The sequence below is a fragment of the Polypterus senegalus genome, chromosome 14 (assembly GCF_016835505.1).
Source record: "Polypterus senegalus isolate Bchr_013 chromosome 14, ASM1683550v1, whole genome shotgun sequence".
Classification (NCBI taxonomy): Eukaryota; Metazoa; Chordata; class Cladistia; order Polypteriformes; family Polypteridae; genus Polypterus; species Polypterus senegalus.
In genome coordinates, this window is record NC_053167.1 from 70,392,822 (window position 1) to 70,413,462 (window position 20,641).

The window sequence follows — 20,641 nt, forward strand, 5'->3', positions numbered from 1 at the left end:
GTCATTTGGATGATATATGTGTCATTAGAAAGAAAAAGAATCTATGATTTAAGAATGAACTGATATGGTAGAGTTAAAACATTAACAAGCTATGGAATTAAATAAGATCTGTTATTTGTGAGGATTGGTTTCTAATTAAGCAACTGGGTTGGAACAAAAACCTGCAGCCACTGTGGCTCTCCAGGATCAGAGTTGGGCACCCCGCTAGAGTATGATAACAACACATTAATAAATATATAAAATAACTATGTTAAAGTGCTGCAAAAAGCAAGACAGTTGCAGACTGCCTAATGAAAAATTATATGGAGAGTCCTGATACTAAAAAAGAAAAATCACAAAATGTTTTAAGTGTCAAAAAATAAGAAGCATTATCAACAGTAAACCATGTGTTTTATTTGTCTGTCAAGTTTCAGACCACACTGTCTTTCTGTGTTGATGATGATAAAGGAAGAATAAAATATATCAGTTTAAGCATTGCAAAACAGTAGGGATCAGTATCATTCTGCTTCTTAGTTCCAAAAAATATATTTTATTTAGTAGCACTTTTCAGGTTGTTCAAAAACAGTGTTCTGTAAAATCAAGGAGTCAAATACAGTAATGTATCATGGAATCAGACTAATTATAATAGAGAATATTCAGTTCAATTCAATTCAGTTTCATTGTCTCAAGAAGGACATTTGGTTTGTCTTCAGGTTTTCAAGTGGGACCACAATGTAACATTAAAAGCACATCAACAAAGAACACAGCCATCAAAACATAAGCTAACTGTTCCCCCATAATTTAATCCTGTGAATGTTTATTAAAATTGAACATATTTAGAAGATAAATAGCAGTTGGCCACAACTGAAACAGATATTGTAATGTGTGAGTTCTGACAAGATCCATGTTACTTTTCATAATACCTGCTTATTAAACATGCCTGTGAGGTTGAACTGTTGAGACTCTGATATTTTTGCTCCATTTTACAAAGTGGTTTTTATTCTATTTTTGCTGCTGACCATGCCAGCACAACATAAGTAAAGACAGACTCAATACACAGTTTATAAAAGAGTGACATAATGGTAGGATTTAAATTAAAAGATTCAATTTCCTTAGACAGTAGAAGTGCTGCTGTCCCTTTTTGTAGATGGCTTCTATATTTTGTTACAAGCCGCTTTTGCATCTATGATTGCTTCCAGATATTTATAACTGTCAACAATCTCCACTGTTTAGTCTTTGATGATTGTTTCTTGTGAGTGAATGGTGTTCTGAAATCAATTATTAGTTCCCTAGTACATGATGTACAGCAAAATAAAACGTGCAGCCTTAAGAAAATACTGCCAAATGCAACCAGCATTGCATTAGCACAAAGGAAAGTTGACTTTACATTGTGCCCTCAAAGTCATCAAGTGAGTACAGTACACCCTGAAAATAAAATGGAATTTCCTTCTGGAGTTTTGGATGAGCAGCATTTAATGCTTGAGCACTCAGGAAGGGATCCTGGTGCCAGGGGTAGGCTGAAAGTAGTATTTATTGGAAGGTGGTGAAGGTGAACATGTGCAGGAATAAACATTGCTGCGTCATTAAGGGTAGAATAAGCAATTGGGATTTGAAACTTTGTGGAATAATGGGTAGAAGTGTGCTTAATAAGAAATAATTTATTAAAAAAGTAGTCTAGTTATTGAAGATCAATTAGAATTAGTTATTATTTAGTGAATAAATTATAAAATGTCAGCAGATTAGACCAAAAGAGTAGACAAATGAGGTTAAGTAGCACAGGATATATTAATCTACAGCATTATACAGTAGTACTGTATATCTGTCTTGTAATTGTTTTCAGTGGAAGTAACTACCAGTAGCATTTTAGATGTGTATTTCTTTATCACTGAGCTTGAAATACATCATGATGCTTATAAGCAATGTGATTATGATATAAGGAAAGTGGTAAAAGCCAAGGTCAGCTTTCTGTTTGTATGCAAGCTCACTTCAGCTAGATTTCTGCAGTCCCACATTTGGCAGCTACATTGCCTTTTCAGTTTTGTTTCTTCATAATGTTGCTGTTCTCAGTAAAAAGTTCTGACATTCGGATACAGCACATCACAATAGATTACATCCTGCAAAATACAGTCACTCTTGTGCTTTCCCTCTAGGGAGCTCTTTTTATTCATTTCTTGACAGATCCTCGCCCTCCTCCCTCATCTTAAAAAGGCACACTCTAGAACTGCACTGGTCTCCTAAAAGCAAGTTTATTATGTGCCGCTTCACTAACAAAGCATGTGTGCAGTTTGCGAAAGTTTAGTCCTATTGCTCAAACAAGGTGGACTGGAGTTGTCATCCTCGAGTGTATTTCATGGGATGCTTTTGATGTCCCTTATATGCTGTAATTCTGCCTAAGGGCGTTACTTGCATGGCCATGAAGGAAATGTTAAGTAACCTGAAATCATATATTTTCATGCTTATGTGACTATTTTCTATATTTCCATTATTATAATATGGAGTTGCTATTATAGAGAGACAGCATGCTGAAATACATTCTATCATTGGATTAATTAACAGCATAACACATTTTCTGACCAATAATTTCAGGTTACAGAGACCACTTTGACCTTCAGGTCATACTACATTTCAAAGTGCCACTCATTATTGTGCACTATTTGTGCATTTGAATTTCTTGGCTGTAAGTGTAATTTCTAATTTATTAATGAGGACTTAATAATTTGCAAACATTTTAAAGGAAAATGATGCTACCATTAATGCCAGGGAAAAAACAAAACACATAGCTGAAGACTCAAGGATAAATGCCAAATAAGCAGAATTGGTTATCTCCAGGGAGAAATTTCTTCGGATGTTAGTGACAAGCATGTAATAGCACCTTAAGGATTGAGTGCTAAATTATCTAGGATGAAATCTGTTTCCAGGTAGATTTATAAGAAATGAAGAATAAGGTTATTTATGCCGCAGTACACCAGGTGTAATATTTTAAAAAGTGGTAAAAGATTCCAGTTTGCATCTGTTGTGTTTGTAGAGGGCTTAGAGATCCTATACAGTGATATGCAGCATTTTTCATTCCGACATCACTGCATTGACACTCCAGAGGGTTTGTTTATCTCTATGTAAATGGAGGTAAAATGAATCCTTGAAAAAGGGGAACTTTTGGTTTTGACCTTTATTGTTGCTTGGTTTTTATTTTTCATCACATCTGTTAGCACACAAAACTCATTTTTTCTATAAGGGCAGTCCTGATAATGTCGTATAAAATGAACTTCACATTGCCAGAATGTGGAGTCATATAGTGATGGTATTTACTAATCATGGATCCTCTTCTCAAAACAACACGTTTAGCTGATTTGAAACCAAAAGGTTGACATTCCAAGAAAGTCTCGGTCTTCCCCCAACGGGAACCCTGTGCACTTTGCAAGTCCTCCTGTATCTTCTTCATGCTTCCCCTCAGGAGAAAGGCTTAATTCATTCACCATTATGGATGGCTGTAGGCTGCTTAATGTGATGGGCATTTTCTTCTTCCCCTGACCATTTGATAGGAGCTAGCTGCAATCTACTTTCAAATCCTTTATTCTCTCAATTATCGTATCAGAGTTTTAGTATCATTTAAATTCAAGATTTTCAGTGCTTGCCGTGAAAGTCTGCTATATAAAATATTGGTGTAGCAGTGCAAATGGGGAATCAAAGGATGGTTACATTGAGAATGTTTGCTTTCAAATGGGTCAAGGTACATTTTTGATTAGTTTAACAGCAAACAAACATTACTGTTTTTTTTTAATAATTAGCTTAATAAGTTACTGATTTGATCATCCAAACTGAATTCAATGGACTTCTGAACCACACAGTCTTTAAGACTACAGCTGCATGAACTGCCATCCATTGTGTGACTTGGAGAAAGAAGATTTCAGCTTTAACAAGCCTCTCCAGTTAGCAGCAGTGGCTTCTGTTTTGCTGAATTATGAAAAATTTTCAGTTTGTTGCCAGGCATTAGATATTGATTTTCTGCCACTCATGCTCTTTGTTTATCCATAATTTCTGTCATGAAGTGTATTTTCTTTGTTACAAATGAAGTGTCTTGCATGCTGGTCTTTTGTCTTTGTATTTTGGTGCTGGTTTTGCTGAAGTCTAATTGTTTTCATTTTTAAAGATGAATGTAACTTTTATTGTTCTTATTTTTAATGTTTCAGCTTTAATTAGTTTTAACCAGCCCTGTTTTCCTTAAGTACAAACAGCAAAAGATTGAAAGCCATGTTGTACAGATTAGTGTTTGCTGCTTTAAATGGCCCAGTCCACTTAAATTGCTTAGTACGGTTCATCTCCCAAAGAGAGAGACAGGGTTAACGGAGGTTGGGATTAGTCTCATTTAGAAGGATTTATAATAAAGGAAGATGCAGTGTTGTCATCATCGACTAAGTAGACTAAAGGCATGTGGTATTTAGAAGAGGTTCCAGGTCTTTACGCAACCTTGTGCTTCTTATTTGGGAGATACGCACCCTTCATGAACCAGAATTGGATTAACTGGGTTTGTGAATTTTATGTTACAATGGTTTAAGTGGAATTGCAGGCCTGTTAAATTTAGTTCTATTAATAAGCCTACTATTTTTGCTCTAGCTAAGGTCTTGCCTTGCGGTTATATAACTTTGGAGGATAAAAGTTTGTACAAGGCTAATATTCTGTTTTTGTGCCTAATTATGGTATTTGGTAAGTAAAACCTTATTCGCCATTTACATTATCACATGCTTTATGCTGTGTTTCTCTTTGATCCTGTGAAATTGATCTCATTCTGCTGGAGTGATGGACAGTGGTTCTGCTCACAATGGGCACCTCTCCAGCATTAAGAAAGGTATTGGTAATTTGATTTCATGCTGCCTGCCACAAAAGAAACCTCTTTGAAAATGAGATGTCTTGTTTTATGTGAGCCATTTGTTGATAAAAGCTTAAAAATGTGTGAGTTGAAATAAAGAGGCTTTCATAGAAACTTGTGAATGATTCTTGGTGTAGAAATATCTAAAGGAAACCTGTAATTTGTCCATCCATTTTCTATACTCAATTTATTACTGGGTCAATGAGAGCACTGGTTATTTATGTATAATTTCACATTGGGCAGAATATTCCTCAGTGTCAATTTATGTACACATTCAAAAATACATTTGTCTTTGTAAATTAAGATTGTTTGATTGAGGAGTGTTTAACAAGGCAGTGCATTGGGTAAATGTCATCCTTTAGCCCTCCTTAGGGACTGACATTTCTTACAAGACTACTGAGTTGTGCATATTTACAAATGAACTCAGTTACAGATATCCAAGAAGTGTAAAAGTGCATAAGCTTTCATTAGTTTCAGCAGTCCTGTGCAATTTATTTGCTGGAGCCATCTGATGACAGAATATCTCCGCACAAGTAAGTAACGTCAGCACAGCATTGAGAGCATTGTTTCTGCCCAGAGCTCACAAGAGGCACATGTGTAAAGTACTGTATATCCCTGTAGGAGGTACATTTTTAACATGGACCGTTTTATTGAATTGAATTCAGTAAAACGTATGAAAATCCCCAGGATGCCATTTTGTGAGTGCTTGTTTGAAGATTGAATCAGCTTCATCTAAACATCAGCAGTCACAGAACTGCCTTCAGCCTTGGATTCTACTGCAGAAACAACAGAGTGAAACGCACAACTAGAACTTTACAACTCTTGATCTTTGTGTATGTATAACTGCAAGTTCTCATTTTAACATTTGAAACCCATTAACAAATTAATGAATTAATTGCATACATCTTCCTCTAACAGACATGCTAATAACACAAGAGCAAGAGGCTGTTAACACTAGCTGCTGTGAATCCTGTCTTGCAGCTCTTCCTTAAAAACATTACTTTTTTTTTTGTTCTTTCTATCTGTCTTCTCCCATCAGTGGAAAGTTGAGGAACCAACGGACTATGTGAGTAACACAAGTGTGTGCCAGTCTGTGCCAAGGTTTCTTTAACCAGTGTGGGGCCGGGTCTTTTTGGGAATACTATGCAGTACTCTCAGCTGCACCCTTTGCTATAATGAAAACTAATGCTCTTCTTGTTGCTTAAAAGTGTGTGCTAGTGTTTAATGCTATGTGTACAAATGTATCCATTTAAACTTTAGTTCATCAATGCATAGAATCATTTCAAGCAACCTTTTTGCTAAAGGATTAAATTGCATCCATTCTTATCTGTTGTTTTGTCATAGTTAAAAACAGTTGATAGGTTTATTATGCAGTCACGTATGGAGTAAATGGTGAGATTCCATGGGATGTATTTGCTTAATTTTCTCATTGTGAAAATAATAAAATTTGCAGTGCTGCAAGATTGTGTTAGTCTGGACATGTGCAGAGGAGAGATGCTGGGTATATTGGGAAAAGGATGTTAAATATAAAGCTGCCAGGCAAGAGGAAAAGAGGAAGGCTTAAGAGAAGGTTTATGGATGTGGTGAGAGAAGACATGCAGGTGATGGGTGTAACAGAACAAGATACAGAGGACAGAAAGATATGGAAGAAGATGATTCGCTGTGGCAACCCCTAACGGGAGCAGCCGAAAGAAGAAGACTCTATGGATGTATAACTATAGGGTGGTCCAGATCTAATTACGCAATTTTCATTGTGCTATAACTTACTACGTTTATTACATAGAAAATCACCCGAAAAATCCCAGACCATCGAGAACTGTGTGAACTGACGACATGAAGAATCATCTTTGTGCCGAACTGGAATCGTCCCCGCATAAATCAAAGTCATCCAGATGATCTGGATCTGCATAATTAGTTCTGGACCACCCTGTATGAGTGCTAGTGTTGCCTTAAGACTGACAGGAAAGGGTCTCTTCTGGCAAGATAGAAATGCTGGCAAGGATACTTTGCATATGTCCAACCATTTGTTCATTCTCAGCATCTTAATACCAGTCTATTGGATAGCATGCACAAGTACTTCCATAATGTGCATAATTTAAATGTAGTATTTAACCTTTTATGCATGTCTTTGGTTTGTGGACTGGACATCCATTTCAAATTTTAATTTACATAGTGAAAATTCTAACATTTAAATTAAAATGAAAATTTTAGGATCAATGTTTTTCATGTTTGCCAACCTGGAATAAAAGTCACCAAAGATAGGTCCAAATGTCAGAATAATGATTTTATTACAGAAAAAGGAAGAATGAAAGCATGAAGTGACAAGCAGGTTTCAAATAAAACAAAGGACAAAAAAATGCTGATGCCCCTTTGGGCTAACTATACCCATGGATTACATGTGTAATGTGTTTTTGTGTTAATATATGTTACTTATAAATCCTTTCAAATCACTTTTTTTTTTTTGGTCCGGTGCCTCCAGACTCACTGATTAAAAAAAAAAAACACGTGACATACCAATCGACTTGTCTTGATGTCAAGATGTTGCACTTTTTGGGGTTCTCCCTGTTTTTGGCCATCTACATCATTATTTTTTCATCTTTTATGCAAAAAGCATTGTGTATGCCACATCAAAATGACACTTTTTTTTGACAAAAATTTTTAAAAAATGTCAATAAAGGCATGTGGAATTTTATGGTATTTTGAGGTTAATGATCATAATATTTGTTGATATCTGATTCTTTACTGGCAGTCCTAGCCTTCTAAGAGCCACCCCTAGAAGGTTCAAAATGACAAACTTCACACATAACCATATGGGGTATCGTTTTAGACTTTTTTAAGGTCAATGATTAAGAATATGATGATGTTTTTGATTTTGCTAGGTATCTAGTCCCCTGTGGACCTCTATCACTGCATGGAACATGTCAAATTCTGGTTACAGAGGAGAATATTTAAACTTTGAACATTTAAATTGATAGTACACATTTTAACTTTACAGTTATCTGACACAATTATTTTTGTTTATTACGTACTTCTGCTTCATGAAGAAAAGCATTACATTTTCTTATGAACACCCGGAGTTAAGGTGGCTTACGCTAATTCAGGCTTTTTTCTTTCAGTGATCAGCACACACTCTTCCTTGTCCTCTTCTCACCAGTGGCATTAAGGAATAGACATTTAACTTTTCCTGGTTTCAAGAAGTAGCTTTTTAAACCTCCCATTTTGCATTTAGGATTTAGAGATACCATGGAAAGTCTTAGTGTTATCAAATTCAAGTTCTTTTGTTTGCTTTTAACTGTGATCCCTTTTTCTTTTAGTTAATACAATAAGTACCACTTTTTGGCAGCCTGTCAACCTATTAAACCTCATAACCATCTTGCATGGTTTTCTTCCACTGTTATCTTGGGGGATCCACTGTAGTGTTTCTTCTGAACATTTACCCATTTTGTTGGACACACATTTCTTTGATAGAGAAGTGTTCCATTATCCAGAAAGTACTTCTCTGTCTATGACCCCAGGTGGGCCTTTCGTTGTTGCTGTATTTCCTTCAGATTTTAGGTCCGTTGATGTTCTACCTTCTATCAAAATTTACTGGGCTATTTATATGTACCTGCAGTATGTGTTTTAACTATCTTTCATTTGTACTCCCCACCACATGCTTCATATTGTAACATTTTTATTTATATGAACTCCATTTATGTTCTGTGGCTGTAAACTGAACCAGTTAACTTGGAGTTGATCACATGTGTTGTCAATTTGATTTGGAGCAACTGTTTGGCTCCAGAGTTAGTGTGTTGATAGGGGTTAGGTGCTTCTGCAAGTCTCAGTTCTACTCTGTTGCAGAGTCATGACCCACAATATTCTTTAAGCTGTCTCCACAGCTACGTAAGAAGCACGAAAACATTTGTTTCTACACAAAAAAAAAACCCAATAAGAACAGACTTTTTATAATGGAGATGAATTTGGCTGATGCTGCCATGGCAGCTTTGACACCTAGCAATCACAACAGTCTCTTTTTTTATTTTTGTACATGTGCACATCTATTTATCTGTTTGTCTAATATTTATTTATTTATTTTTGTCTGAATTTGTGACATGTGGTTTGCGTGAGAAGTGGATTTAGTTGTGGGCTTGCACCGAGCTATAGAAGTTAATCTTGTTTTTGTTTTGATTTATGAAGGTTAAACCTGTGGTTTATGTGCATAGAATTTCTTTAACTCACACCCAAGTGTTGGCAGCAGTCTTGTTAACTTGTCTGTGCAGAGCTGCTGACTTCCAAGAATACTTTCAGCATGCTGGTACTTGTGTCCTAAGGTTTCACTCCACAGTGAACCTGCAGGGCTAGCCTAATGAAATCTGATAGATGAATATCGTAAACGTTAACAGATTGAGATCAGCCAGCTTCATTTTACTGTGCTTAAAGATTTTTTGAACTGTGGAGGAAATTTGGAATTTACGTTGGAACATGCTACAGAACTTGAGTTTCTTTGTTGGAGGATATCATAGTTTGTGAGTCAGTGTGACACTTTTGTGCTTATCTAGACATCATGAGAAGATTCATTGGAAAGTCATTCAGACGTTAACTCTAGACAATTATTAGCGCAACCTGCTGCTGGCTTAAATGTGCTCTTTTAAATTAAATCCAACAAAATGACAAGTCTTGATATAATTATAGATACAGTGATAATTATCCGTGTGTGACACTGCAAGCAAGTGAACCTTTTTCTTGCCTTACCATGTCCATATATCTAAGACCCAAACTGTGCCTCTGCATCTCACAAACATTTGGCTAATAACTGATTGTGACCTAAGTGAACATAGCATCAGTTCAGTCCAGGCTATCTCAATAGTCTTTGTGTCTACTGAAACATAGTTCTTGCAAAAAGAAAGGAAATTTCTACTAAATACTTCACTATAAGTTAACTGACTTTAATGATTTAACATTTCAGTGTCCATTAAAGCCATATAAAAATAGCACTTATTTTTTAAAGAAAACTGCTTAATTTACTCATAGCACAAAAAAATAAGCAAAAGAATTAGTAAACCTTTTACATTTTGCAGTTATCATATCAAGTGCTCACCTAAATCTATCAAGTATATATCTTTGCAGCCCAACCCTCCACCGAGGAGCTGCCAAGTGAGTGAAGTTAACTCCAGTGGGCAGTAAAAGTAGGTAGAGTTGACTCCAATTTGTGTCCTGCTAGTTACGCTGTGGTTCAGATTAGGATTGTAGGAGGGTTATCTGACTCAAAAATGTAAATTAGCTCCACCTGCGAGATACCAGTCTCTAAATCTTAATTCCTCATGTTCTGAGCCCACCTGACTTAATACCTATCTATCCTGATTGGAATACAGTAATCCCTCGCTGCATCGCGCTTCGACTTTCATGGCTTCACTCTATCGTGGATTTTATCTATCTATATAGATATATCTAAATATATAACGTGGATTTTTCACTGCTTCGCGGGTTCTGTGGACAGTGGGTCTTTTTACTTCCGGTAAATGCTTCCTCAGTTGGTTTGCCCAGTTGATTTCATACAAGGGACGCTCTTTTGTGTTTATCTTTATGCGTAGTCAAGCCCTTCGTTATGGCTCCAAAACGATCTGCTCCTGCTACTGTTTCAGGGGCCGTGCCCAAGCGCCAACGGAAGATGTTAACGATTGCCAAACAGGTAAAAGTTTTGGATATGTTGAAGGAAGGGAAAAGCTACACCGCTGTAGGACGCCATTACGGCATCAATGAGTCCACGTTTATTTTTATTTAAAAAGGAGGAAAAGAATATAAGATATACGGCTGCAGTGTCCTTTTAACCAGGGTGCAAAACGAGTTGTAAGTGGACGTAATAAGGCAGTAGTCCGGATGGAATCTGCTTTAGGGATTTGGATTGAAGACTGCCGGAAGAAGAACAACGGCGGTGCTACACAGTCGCCTAAAGAGGCTCCTTTAGAAGGGCTGTAACGCTCTCCTTTGTTGTGCAATAAAATTAAACTCATCGTTATCGGACAAGTCGTCGTGCCATTGTTGGTGAGTAACCATAATTAATTTTCTACTTACAGTGCTTAGTGCATGTACGTATGTTTAGTGTCACTGCACACACATTTACTGTATACTATTTTTCTTTCATTGTACGTATTTATTGCTGGTGGCCTGTCTATCGTAATGTCTATAACATATGTGATATCGGAGATGCTTGATATCTTTTTAAAATAATATTTAGGTTTTACTGTATATAAACTGTGCTTACATACGTAATTTAAATGAATCTTACCTAATACCTAAGAGAATACAAAGGGTTTATGCTGTATAACTGTGCGTGGAATATTTATAAACAGTGTGGGAGAGTTTATAAGGGCTTAAAATATATAAAAATAACCATACAAACATATGGTTTCTACTTCGTGAATTTTTACCTATCGCGGGGGGTTCTGGAACGCAACGATCGAGGAGGGATTACTGTATACCACTTAACCGAAAGGGGGCTTTAGAGCCTAATTAAACTGCAAGAGACATATTATATAATTCATGCACTAGCACACATTTCTTACATTTTATTAAGAATCAAATTAAAACTCTGTTCAGGTATTTGCACAATTAAAAACAGCTGACATATACAAAGTTTTTGTTGTTTTGGTTTTTTTTTTTTTGTAACCAATCAACCCCACTTTACTCAAATTTGGTTGCAACCAAACGGTTGAAGTCTTTGATACTCCCAGTACTCTTGTTGGGCATTTTATGCAAAAAAATTGCCACTGCTTCAAAATCCACTATTAACATCAGCAAAAGAAAAAAATACACCTTCTTTAAGCAGCACTTTAAATAAACACACACGATTGTACACTCAAAAGTCCCAGAAAACACAGAAGCTATTGATACAGTCTGGAGTGAACTGGTGTGGTGGGTGGGTGATTTTTTTTTCTTTATTCTATTTCAATAAGCTGGCCAGCACAATTCATCACATTTTTGTGATGGTAGTGGGCTAATTTTTGGAGAGTGGGCAGTGTATGTAAAGAACATAAAACGGAGCATTTGAGGCATTAGCATTATTTTGCACTAAGACAGAATGGTGATGGATAATGGACACTGAAATTTTTCATCAATAAAATCTAGTTAACTAGAGTTTAGTAGAGGCATTTCTTTTTCCTAGTCAGTAAGAACTAAGTCCCAGAAGATACAGAGGCTTTTGAGATAGCCTGGAGTGAAGTGGTTCTTGGGAGAAAATTTTTTTGATATTCTGTTTTAGTTGCTGACCTGCACAGTTCACACTGCTTCATCTGGGTCAGGCACATTGCATTTTGTATTTCATGTATACGATTGTCAGCAGTGTTGGGGCAGCAAAGGAACATTTTGTTGCATCAGTGAGGTGTGTCCTCCAGAGACAAGTGATGATGTGAAGAGGTAATGAGAGTAGCTCACACCCTGCCCTGAAAATATCTGCTGTAAAGAGCTTTCTAGTATGACCAAACACGTCATAAAATCATTCACTACACCCTCCTTTTTAATATAAAATTGGGCTGCATTTGTGAGGTGACAGATGTTAACAGTACATTTACGCACGTTATCAGGTATGCACAGTGGCTCCCAGGCAGTGATGTCATGTGCATTGTGGCAGCCTTAGCAACAACAAATATTAACTGCTGCATTCAAGTCCCTGTGGTGCTCTCAATGACAATATGCTATTCCTTTTTCATATGCCCTGCTTTTGGTAAAATCTACATTCACCCGTATTTGTAGTGTGTGTTTTTCTTTTTAATCAAAAAATTTCACCCTACTATTCCTTAGACAGGGTGTTCTAAAACAAACATCCTATTATGTGTTTGAGGCCTGGCAGAAATGACACTTAGCTGTTTTTGTTTTCTTTCCTTTCATGATGCAAGGATTGCACCCCGGCCCACTTTAACATATTCACTACAGCTAGTCTTCTGTCTCTATGTAGATATGCAGTGGAAGCTCAAAAGAAACTTACAAGCCAGCACCTTTGAAATACTTGCATTTATTCGAGAAGCAATGCAATTGTCAGGTTCTTTGCAGGCTGTCAGTGACATGACTTGAATTGCAAACTTTGTCCTTGTCCATTTATAATTGACTTGGCTGTATAATGAAAGCATTCCGTTTTAATTTGCTCCTCTCTAACAAAGTAATGATGATCATTTGATAACGTTCTACTGGTTTTATTTCCATCTGCAAGTGGCCTCACCTGAATACCTGACTCCAGTTATGATTCTTTTTTTTTTATCACCTCTATTACATTTCTTCAGTTGAATTTTTAGTGGGCCAGTATATTCACTGAACTAATTTTGCCTTAGACTTAGCCCTTTCCTAATTTTTCTTCTAATGTTTAACTTATCAGTATCACTTTATTTATTTATTTGTTTCTATTTTTTTTATTAGTTTATTTGTTGTACTGTTCTTGCCTACCAGTTTTTTTTTTTTTTGTTTTTCAGTCACGTGCCATTTAGAAAGTTTGTAATACCAAAGTCTCCTATCTTATCACCAGATCCAGATTTCCTGTCTCTGGGAATACTGTATCTGTGGGAGCCATAATGAAGATAGCTTTATTATTATTATTATTTGATTTGGACATTTGGCCTTAAACTAAAAAAGGGGTGCCATTTGAAGCAGGATTTCCTTTTATGCTCTGAGCAATTCCATAGCTGCTGAATTGTCAGACTTCTGAAACACAGTGACTATTCAAAAGCATAAACACAATAATAATTTGAAATCGATTGTACAGATGTTTAATTATAATAAATAATGAACTGTTAATATACTAATACAAAAATAATGAAGAATGGCAGTGGCAGGCAATAACTAACTAAGTGGAAAATGAAAAATGTGTCTAACTCTTATTATCCCCTATTTTCCTTGACCAACCATGGATGCATTAGTGACAGGCCTTTCCTTGTTTGGACTTTCATTTTAAAAATTAGAATAATGCGACACCTTCAAATTAAACGAAAAGGGAAACTTGCTAAAAAGTCAGTCATGGCTACAAATTGATTACATTAGAATCACTTTTGCTTAGAATGCTAACTTAATTTCTGCTGCTTGTCAGAATGTTGAGGTGAGCGAGTTTCCGTAGCCAAAGGGAAAGTACATGTAGCTTAAGCAAAGCTTTGATGGGTGATCAACATCAAGGATTCCCTCAAGGTTTATTGCTTTATCTCATTCTAGGTTTCTTTTAATGTTGGAGTGCTAGTGTCAGTACATGTTCATTGTCACCTGACAGCTTGATGACTCTGTAGCTGACCATGTTCTTCTTAATATCATCCTAGAAGCAGTTATTTTATCCAAAGTATAGAAAATATGCTTCTCTCTCTTATTCCATCCTTTCTTATAGATGCTATCCTTTCAAACCCCTCATTTTGTGACTTTTATTTTATTTTGGCAGTTCCAAGCAATCTGTTTCACTAGGTGTTGAAGTCTCACTATTTATTTTACATCCTTGGTATCTTCTCTTCCCTGTTTATACCTAGGACATCAAAGCTCACAGATGTTCGTTTTTTTGCAACATTTTTCTGCATTGTATTCATTTATTTATTTTATGCCTCAAAGCACAGGTCCAAATGTGGCCGTGGGGCCTGCTTATACGCGTTGTGTTTCTCAGCATGGTGGGAAAGGGTTTTGTGTGATTGCGATTAAAAAAATAAGCAAACTAGAAGACAGGATTTAAAAAAAGCCTTAATTATTCATGTAAATATGCTGTAGAATTAAAGGAAAGTAGAAGAAAAATAAGTAAGTTTGATTGTAAGCATGTGTTCAATAAGTGCAATGTGCACTGAGAAGAGTTAAAACTAAATCCATTGTGATATTGTACCATTAATGTGGTGATGGAGCTTATGTGTGCTCAAATAAACCAGTGGTGTATTTAATCATGATTTTTAACCTAAAAAAAACAACAAAATTGAAACTTTCTCTTTCACTTAAATGTTTTGGAAGGTGTGGTTCATATATTAAGGCTGTTGGTCATTGGCTTTATGTATTTATATATTTTATTTATTTGTTCAGAGAACCATATATGTTAGTGTATGTTTAACAGTGTACAATGTTGTTTTAGGTCTTTTTAAGTATCCAAATTACTCAACTGAAAACATTTAAACAAATTGTACAAATAAGCACCTTAGATACATAATGCAAAACTCTTACAATTCCCGATTAGGTACCCAAGCTAAAGCAGCAGGGCCAATGATTAGTTTCAAGCCAGACAATAAATAATCATTCTGGTTTCCACTTTCATCAGAAAGGACAAGACTATTGCTCTTTTATGTACTGTAAATTATTCTTTCAGTACAGTTTCCACATTGCACGCAGAGGTGTTTTCTGCGTGGGATAGTAAAGACTTCATTATTCTATAATGAATGTAAAAAGGATGAGGAAGCACAAAACCTGAGCAGAAATGTGCATACTAAAAGATAATTTTGCCTTTCAAATACCCTCCTTTGGCAGGCGGCTTCCCCTCCACAGCTTAATTTTAACTATCAGCAGCAAATGTATTCAAAGTGGCCGGCTGAAGCTCAGAGCAGTGGCCAAGCAAGCAAACCTCACTAACATTGTGCACTGGTATGCACTGGTCACCCAGATTTGTATTGTGCTACAAAGACTTAAAATGAATTTGTTTTTTAATTCAGAATAAGAACACTGACATATATGGTTTGTTGTATATGGTTGTTGGTGAATAAGTGCTTTGCAATCAGTTTGAAATTTTTCCTATTAAAGCCATCAAAAAGTTTTGGAGTTGCGAGTGAGATCATGATATTTTTCACTCCTGACAAAGCTGATGCTGAAGTTGATAAAACTTTGATGGTTTTAATCCCTGGGGTGTGTTCAGAAAGTGTTGCTTTTGTTTGGTGCATGCTTTGATTATTATTATTGTTTTTTATCTTGCGAACATAGCTGTTCAAGTGGCAGTGAATTTTGTAAAACATTCCTTTAACACTTCTGCCAATGGCTTGATTTGTAGGAGGCTGTAATAATTGGACTGGTCCCAGAAACCACCTACTCAATTACAATAGCGGCATACACTACCAAAGGTGATGGGGCTCGCAGTAAGGCCAAGGTGGTCACTACTACAGGAGCTGGTGAGTACTGAATTATTGTACCTTTATAGCATGTGCTCAGGAATCCAGAACATCTAGTGGGGTGTAAGCATATTGGAGTATGTGAACACTGGGAGATTTCAACTGAACGTGTGAAAAATTGAATATTTTATTTACCAAAGAGTTACTGTAGGTTTGTACACTTTCTTCAGCTTGTAAACATTGGTGAGAAAGCAAACAGAGCCTTAAAGGAAGTTTAACGAATGTCCATACCCTTGTAATTAATTTTTTGTGGAACGCTAAATGCTGTATTTATTATTGGTATACACAAGGATTACTTTCCAGGACAGAGAATCCCACTTCAGCCACCTTTTACTAATGTGGCTTCACACTATTCAAGATCCTAAGCTCTGTATTTTGTTTTTAAATGAAATATGTTTGGTATCAGCTCCCCAATTTTAAGGGTTAATAGTATAATGAAAACACATAATAACGCTATTCAGTCTTTACAGTATTTTTAAATGTACTGGGATTTGTCTTAGAAATGTGCTATACTAGGCAATTTTAAATCGCTTGAATGAGGAAAATATTGTAAATAAACATGAATAGACTATAATTTAGGAAACTTCTTGTTGATTTTTCATCCTCTAGATTTAGCATAGGTGAGATCAATAACTAAATCTCAGAGCTCAAAACTAGAAACTTCAAGTTCATAAATGAAAATAAACCTTTCTACTGCCCAGCTTCTCAAAGTTTTCTTCACAAATTAATTTAGATTTCTTTTATAATCCAGTTCCAGGAAAACCTGTCATGATTATCAGTGCCACTGCACTGAACACAGCTTTAATCCAATGGCAACCACCTAAGGAGATGATTGGGGAGCTTACTGGCTATCGGCTACAGTACAAGCGCTTAGAAGAGGACAAGTATCAAGTTATTGACCTTAGGAAGACAGATGACCACTACACAGTCACAGGGCTCCACAAAGGGGTGACCTATAATTTCAAACTGTCAGCAAAGAACCGGGCAGGAATAGGAGAAGAGTATGTGAAGGAAATAACCATTGCAGAAGATATTCCCAGTGGATTCCCTCAAAATTTACGAGTAGTTGGCTTGACCACCTCAACAACGGAGCTTGCATGGGAGCCTCCTGTCCTGTCTGAAAGAAATGGCAAAATCACACAGTACAGCATTGTTTATCGGGATATTAACAGTCAGCAGAACAACACCAATATAACATCACAAACCCACATCACACTCACGGGCCTGAGATCTGACACCACATACGATATCCGTGTTCAAGCTTTCACCAGCAAAGGAGCCGGACCCCTTAGCCCTAGCATCCAGAGCCGAACAATGCCTGTGGAACCAGGTACATTTCTTTTTAATGAAAAACTGTTAACGGTCTGAGAAGCAATTACATTCTCAATTTTTGTTAGCGTCACTGTTTATGTAAGAATTAAGATTTTTTCCTCTTAACGTGTTATATTTTAACGGTTATTTTAAGTATACAGTAATATTCCATAATCATCAGAAATTAAAATTTCTAGTATCCAACAAGTAGAATGTTTTATTGGTTTAAGTGTATTAGTCCAGAATTCCCACATTTCAATTATTTAAAGCTACCCTTTTCCCAGAAAATGCTGATAGCTGGTAGCTCATGAAAAAGTAATCAGTCAATTAAATTAGCTTCATTCTTACAGTGTTTGCCAAGAGCTTCCGAGTGAAAGCAGTGATGAAAACATCAGTATTATTGACTTGGGAAGTGCCTGAATCATACAAGTCTCAAGTGCCTTTTAAGGTAAGCACATATGAGGAATTACCTTCTAATGAAGTAAAAGTACCTTCCATATTAAAGAATTCAGCAGAGGCTTGCCATTGGCTGTCAGTGTATGTGCTGTAGTTTTCTCTGATCTGTTTTTGAAGACTTAAACATACAGTTTGACATTCAGAAAGTAGCCTTTGGCTTTCCGTGTTTTAATTAATTAGTTGTTTGCAGTGAAATAACATTAAAGTCTGCATGTAGCTACATTTGAAGCAAAATTGTTTCTCTGTTTGTTCTTTCTATAGGGATATTTTCCTCGATACTCCTAATTTTTCTAATATTATTTTAATACACAAAAGGCGCTAGATGTAAATTTTCTTCATACTTATAATGGAAGACTCAGAAATACTTTTGGTAGGCAGTTTAAGAGTGGAGATTAAACAGCTGATAATGGACAGCCAATCACTAACCCCCAACATCACCCCCGCACCAATATACCCCCCTACCCAATTAACCCCCTCCCCACCCTGTTTCTCTGGACATGTCACTTAACCCAGGCTCTGATTTCATTGAACTGTGTTGTGGTATACATGTAAAGCATTTTCAACATTGTAGACACTATTACAATTGAAAGGTACATGATTTCTTTAAAAAAAAAAAAAATGACACCCATTTATTATGCTAACAATTAACATTTACTTCAGGATCAAAAATCTCATGCTATTCTCAATTTTGATTTTCTTCTCTGTTCACTTCCTTCTAGATACTTTATAATGGACAGAGTGTTGAGGTTCAGGGATATTTAAAGCGAAGGCTGATTACAAAATTGCAGCCTGACACCGAGTATTCCTTTGTTCTGATGAGCCGTGGGAACAGTGCTGGTGGACTTCAGCAGGTGGTGTCTATTCGGACTGCTCCAGATGTCTTAACGTCTAAGCCTGGCAAGTTCAGTAAGAGTGCGGGGGAAGATGGAAAATTATCTATTGACCTTCCCAAAGTCCAGACCAAAGCACCTGTCAGGTTAGTATTCTCCAAGTAGATGGGATTTTGGCAGTGCCCAGGGCTGCTTGTCTTTTTCATTGAAAAGAATATTTGGAAGGAAGCAAAATTAAATACATAACACGGCTTTATTTTTTGTTGATACCTTTAAATATTTTTGAGACAGTCATCTTGTCCAATTGATGAATCAAAGAAAAAGGTAAAACAAAGCTCACTACAAATGTTTTATCAGTCTCACGTGAAGTATACAGATTTGTGTTTTTTTTTTTTTTTTAATCAATCTCTGGCTTATGTTTGTTTTGTGAAATAATTAAATCTGTCTGCCTCTCAACACTTTAGTTTAATTATGATTCTTAGGTTAACAGCTATTAGGGCAACCAGCAGTTAAAGGCATCATCATAAATTAGAAATGCTGTTTTCAGAAAGTCGCTAATTAGTTGATAATCAGTGGCTACTGGCAAAACTTAGCCTTTAATATCTCATCTGAAAGAAAAACACAGTTTTGGGATTTCTTGGCTTTGCAGATGGTATTATATTGTGGTGGTTCCAGAAGCTTCCAAGCAGTGGGAAAATCCAGAGGAAATGGATATAGATGAAGTAAGTAAGATCTTTTGAGTTAATGTTCTGTATGAATGATGTTTTGTCAGTTTAAGTCCTGCATTCCAAATTTGTGAAGGCAGATGCTACTGGGAACAATTTTACAGAAATCTTTAGGCTTGAGTTTTTTTGATTTTTATTTTGATAAATGTTTGAATGATAAATGCGTAGATAAAAGCGTTGCATAGTTTTTAACTGTGGTCTTAATCAGAAGCAATTGCTGTTTTTTTTTTAAGGCAGCTGTCTTTTTTGTCTCAACGGTTTATCACCCTTGGTATTTTATGGTCAAATCCTGTTTAAACTATCATAGATGCAGGCATCTGTATGGTCAATATAGCAAAGGATGGCATTTTGTTAATTACTCAATAGTTTAAATCAAACATTCTGTGTCTGAATAATGTTAATAAGGAATTGTGGTGTGTGTTTGTAGCTGTTAGAATCAAGTCAAAACCCAGGAATGAGGCGTCAGAGGAGACAAATTGAAAGCCTAAAACCTTATATTGCTGCTAAACTGGATTCTCTGCCTCCAACCTTCATACTCGGCGATGAAAAGAACTACAACGGCTTCTACAACAAGCCACTTCCTGGAGATCAGAAATACCTCTTTTTCGTCCTAGCAGCTCTGGAAGGCCGAGATACTGTGAGTTCTGACAAATGGGAATCGTTTGATGAAACATGCTGGTTGTGTATTAGACACAATGAAGCATGCTGAATACTCTCTTTTAAAGTTGTCTGCAAATACAGAAATTGTAAACACACACACTGTGTCAGAGCTATCTAGCAAACAATATGTCTGTTTTAAATATGTCATGGGCTTCAATTATCTAGTGTACTTAAATAATTTGAAGATTTCCACTCCTAAATCATCTACCTTTGAACAGTTTATGCCAGATTAACTAAACTTGTGAGTAAATGAGAAAAGACTAAATCTAAACATGTATGTTGATCTAAAATTCTACAAAACGTCCATGGCCTTTCCAGGTAGTATGTGGCCATAACCATCCCTCCTACCATACCGTACAAGGATAAGATTTATGTACCTTAATGGCAGGGAAGATAGAGTAAGGTGCTTTTGCTCTAGCAAGCCAAGGTTGTAATTCACCTTTTCTCAGCTCAGATAGTAGCTTCAGCAGGTGCTCCTTTTCTTTTCATTTTACTAGGCAGGTTGACTCTCTTGATTAAGCAATAAAAACATATGTAAGCTCAAAGATGCGGAACTGACAGAATGTTTTCTGATGTACTTTCTAAATGAGCAAACTGTGGAATTTAGAATGCACATTGCCAGTTGTTGTCAACACATCTTTTAATAGGCCTTCACCCTATGAACTGCCACAAATTGCTGTCTGATTCATTGCCCAGCACGCCATATAATAAACTGTAAAGAAATATTGGACTTTATGAGGGGTT

At 36.3% G+C, this 20,641-nt stretch overlaps 1 protein-coding gene across 17 annotated transcripts in view; it reads left to right on the forward strand.

The window, feature by feature from the left end:
* The window catches only part of ptprfa (protein tyrosine phosphatase receptor type Fa), a 596,272-nt gene that overhangs the window by 495,562 nt on the left and 80,069 nt on the right, over nt 1–20,641 (forward strand). For 10 of the 17 annotated variants that reach the window (XM_039734603.1, XM_039734602.1, XM_039734608.1 and 7 more), the window contains 7 exons: nt 5,883–5,909; nt 15,798–15,915; nt 16,667–17,245; nt 17,577–17,674; nt 18,402–18,658; nt 19,162–19,234; nt 19,665–19,874. In XM_039734603.1, coding sequence (XP_039590537.1) covers nt 5,883–5,909; nt 15,798–15,915; nt 16,667–17,245; nt 17,577–17,674; nt 18,402–18,658; nt 19,162–19,234; nt 19,665–19,874 — 1,362 coding nt within the window. The remainder of the gene's footprint in view (nt 1–5,882; nt 5,910–15,797; nt 15,916–16,666; nt 17,246–17,576; nt 17,675–18,401; nt 18,659–19,161; nt 19,235–19,664; nt 19,875–20,641) is intronic. The other 7 variants (XM_039734606.1, XM_039734611.1, XM_039734615.1 and 4 more) reach the window with 1 other exon arrangement.